The sequence below is a fragment of the Trypanosoma equiperdum genome (assembly GCF_001457755.1).
Source record: "Trypanosoma equiperdum strain OVI genome assembly, contig: ctg_1796, whole genome shotgun sequence".
In the NCBI taxonomy this organism is placed as follows: Eukaryota; Euglenozoa; class Kinetoplastea; order Trypanosomatida; family Trypanosomatidae; genus Trypanosoma; species Trypanosoma equiperdum.
In genome coordinates this window covers 1-2,698 of record NW_027123833.1, presented here as the reverse complement: position 1 = coordinate 2,698, position 2,698 = coordinate 1, and the positions used below count along the sequence as shown (strand labels likewise).

Below are 2,698 nucleotides of genomic sequence, written 5' to 3'. Positions count from 1 at the left end.
TTATTATTATTTCTCTTATTATAATATTCGTACATACAAAGAGCCAACATATTTTTATTATTATTATTTTTGGTATTACCATTATAATAATTATTATAACAATAAATTTTTTTTAAATGTACATAGATTAAAAAAAAAGAAAAAACATTTTCACCCTATCGTTTTTTTACCCACATCCAAAGGTCACTACAATACACATTTGACCAAAATTTTTACTTTTCGAATTCTCAAATTTTGCAATAATTTTTATATTTGCAATAAAAAGTGTTAAGACATATCGAATATTAGAAACTTTACCAAACTCTCTCAAACCACTTAATTACATGAATTTCAAGAAGTTAAGCAAAAATATTTCGGACACTTAATTGCAGAAGCAAAACTACAAGGAAAAGAGGTACCTTAATGACACCAGAATTGCTACCGGTAATGTTTGTTTCCACATCTTCTTTTGCTTCCTGTTTTTTCCTGTGTTGCTGCTTCTTTCTTATCCAATTTGCACTTCTTTTCCACACCTTCTTCAACCACTTTGCATGGTTTCTCACATTTTTTCTACCCCTTTATTTACGCAAGTTGCGTCCGTCTCGTTATTCTTTGACGTTTCTGGTTTTTTTTGCTTTTTCTTCCTGCAATTTCTTTTCTATGTATGCAACTGTTTCCCTGTTCATTATGTGCTGGAAAAGTATACTTTTTCTTAGTTCCCCATCATCGCCAACCGTGCTGACTGCTTTATCGGCTGTGGTTTTGGGTTAAACTTTTTTGACAGTCACATTTTTTAGTGCTTCCCTAACTTCTTTGGTTGTTCGCTGGTTTTGGGGGCTATCGAATCTATTAATGTTGGGCCCAGTTCTGAACGTCGTTTGTCGACATTTGTGGTGACTGTGCTCGTTTTACCTTTGTAAAGATGGCTTTAGCTTTGTCGGCCCGATGAGGTGGTCGATGACATCGTTTGCCGTCTCGCCGCAGCCAGCATGTTTCTTAAGCATTAGGTCGCCAATTTTAGCGAAAAGCTTTCCGGGTGCCGTATCTTTGCTTGTTGCCCATGAGCTACCTACCCCTGATTGCTGCCTAGTTGCTGCATCAGCGCTGCCAGAAGTGCCATGTGGTTTTATTTTTATGAACCCTTCCGCTAGGTCCACCTCTGTTCCGGCCACCCCGCTTGCTTGCCAAAGCTTAGATTGGACGTTGTTTCCGCCGAGCAAGAAAACGCAGGTGTTTGTTGCTGTCCCGCTTTTGGTGGAGGTTTTGGCCGCCAGCGTCGGGGATCCTTCGTCGTTTATCTGCTCTTCCGCCGCCTTGACTAATGTTGTCGCTTTATCCGTTACAGCTTTTGGACATCCGTATTCAGCTACTGATTTTGTGGTTGTTCCAGTGTCCGTCCCTGCATTGACTACGCATTTGGTTCCTGCGGCGCCGTGCGTGGTGATTGCACGCAACAACTCAAACAATTCCGCTATGTGCCCTGCTGCCTTGGAGCTGTCTGTGGTTTCTGTTAGAGCTACAGGAACTAATTCTGTTAGTTTGGTGCGCGCTGTCGCTTGACATTCTGAAGCCGCGACGACCGCGGCTGCAAAGACCATGTTCGCGTTGTGGTCTGTTGTTGCGTCCGCGCCTAATTTTAGCTTATAGGTTGCTGTTTCAGCTGCGCTTATTTGTTCTAGTACGCTCTGTGCTTTTGATAATGCGACACCTTCCACGTTAGTTAGAGCCGCTGTGACTTTAGACAGTTTTTTAACGTAGGTGTCCTCGATGGCTGGCGAAGAAGCTTCGCTTAGAAGAGCTAGCTGAGTCAGAATGGCCGAGATTGCTATGCAGCATGTACGGAGGTAGGTGGTATGCAATAGATTAAACTCGTGTACTAGTTTTGGTCTTCAGCGCTCCGTTTTTGAAAGTTACACTGTTCTAGGTCACGTTGTCAGTGGTTACTGGCGACATTTCTGTGGTGAAAAATAGGTCGCTGGCTATTGCATTACAGGTTGCTCAGTACTTTGCATTACTGTTCCCCAACTTCTCTAGGTTTAGATGCTGCACTACAAAGTTTCTATCTCCACACCGCGTCCTTGACGTTTGCCATCGCAATGTTCACGCAGACGACCGTGGTATTGCGGTCCCCGCCGTTGCTTGTTCCGCAGTTTAGATGTCAGCGGTCTATGTCGCTATGCTGCGTGGTCTGCTGAGCCGTAGCCACTGCTGCTTCATCTTTTTAGAAACATTAACGAAATCTTCTTTTGTCGTTGCTTATTTCAGCAAACCTGATGTGCATCCGGTCTTTCATGCTGATGTATTTTCCAGCCACTGCTGTGTTTGTAAGGGCTTTTACAGCAAGCTTCTCTACGTCAGATGCAAAAAATCGGTAGAAACCGTCATCTTTTGTGTTGCTTCCACCGCAGCCCCTGGCAATGCTGGCCACATCAAGGTGGTGCCAGGGTCCAGTACCCCGTATCATCGAAGGAAGCCAGGACCCAACAGCATTCCTTTCATGACGAACACTGCTGTGCTCCGGCTACGGCATCATAAAGGACAGGGATCAGCAGCGTCTTGCTGGGACACCGTCTTTTATTTGTCGGTCCCTGGGCATGTGCCAGCGTGCCATCAGCAGTATCATCCGCACTAACATGCTGCTGTCTGGTGATGTGGAAGAGAATCCCGGCCCGTCATTGCGCTGGATTCAGTGAAACTGCGCCGGGCTATCTCAAGGAAA

The 2,698-nt window shown here is 44.6% G+C and overlaps 1 pseudogene across 1 annotated transcript; it reads right to left on the bottom strand.

Annotated features, from left to right (window-relative positions):
- Positions 1–677: 677 nt before the first annotated feature.
- Positions 678–1,817, bottom strand: TEOVI_000473000:pseudogene (annotated as a pseudogene). Its single transcript is given in 3 exon segments — positions 678–782; positions 785–853; positions 855–1,817. Coding segments are annotated over 3 exon segments (1,137 nt in total).
- Between the last annotated feature and the right edge of the window lie 881 nt (positions 1,818–2,698).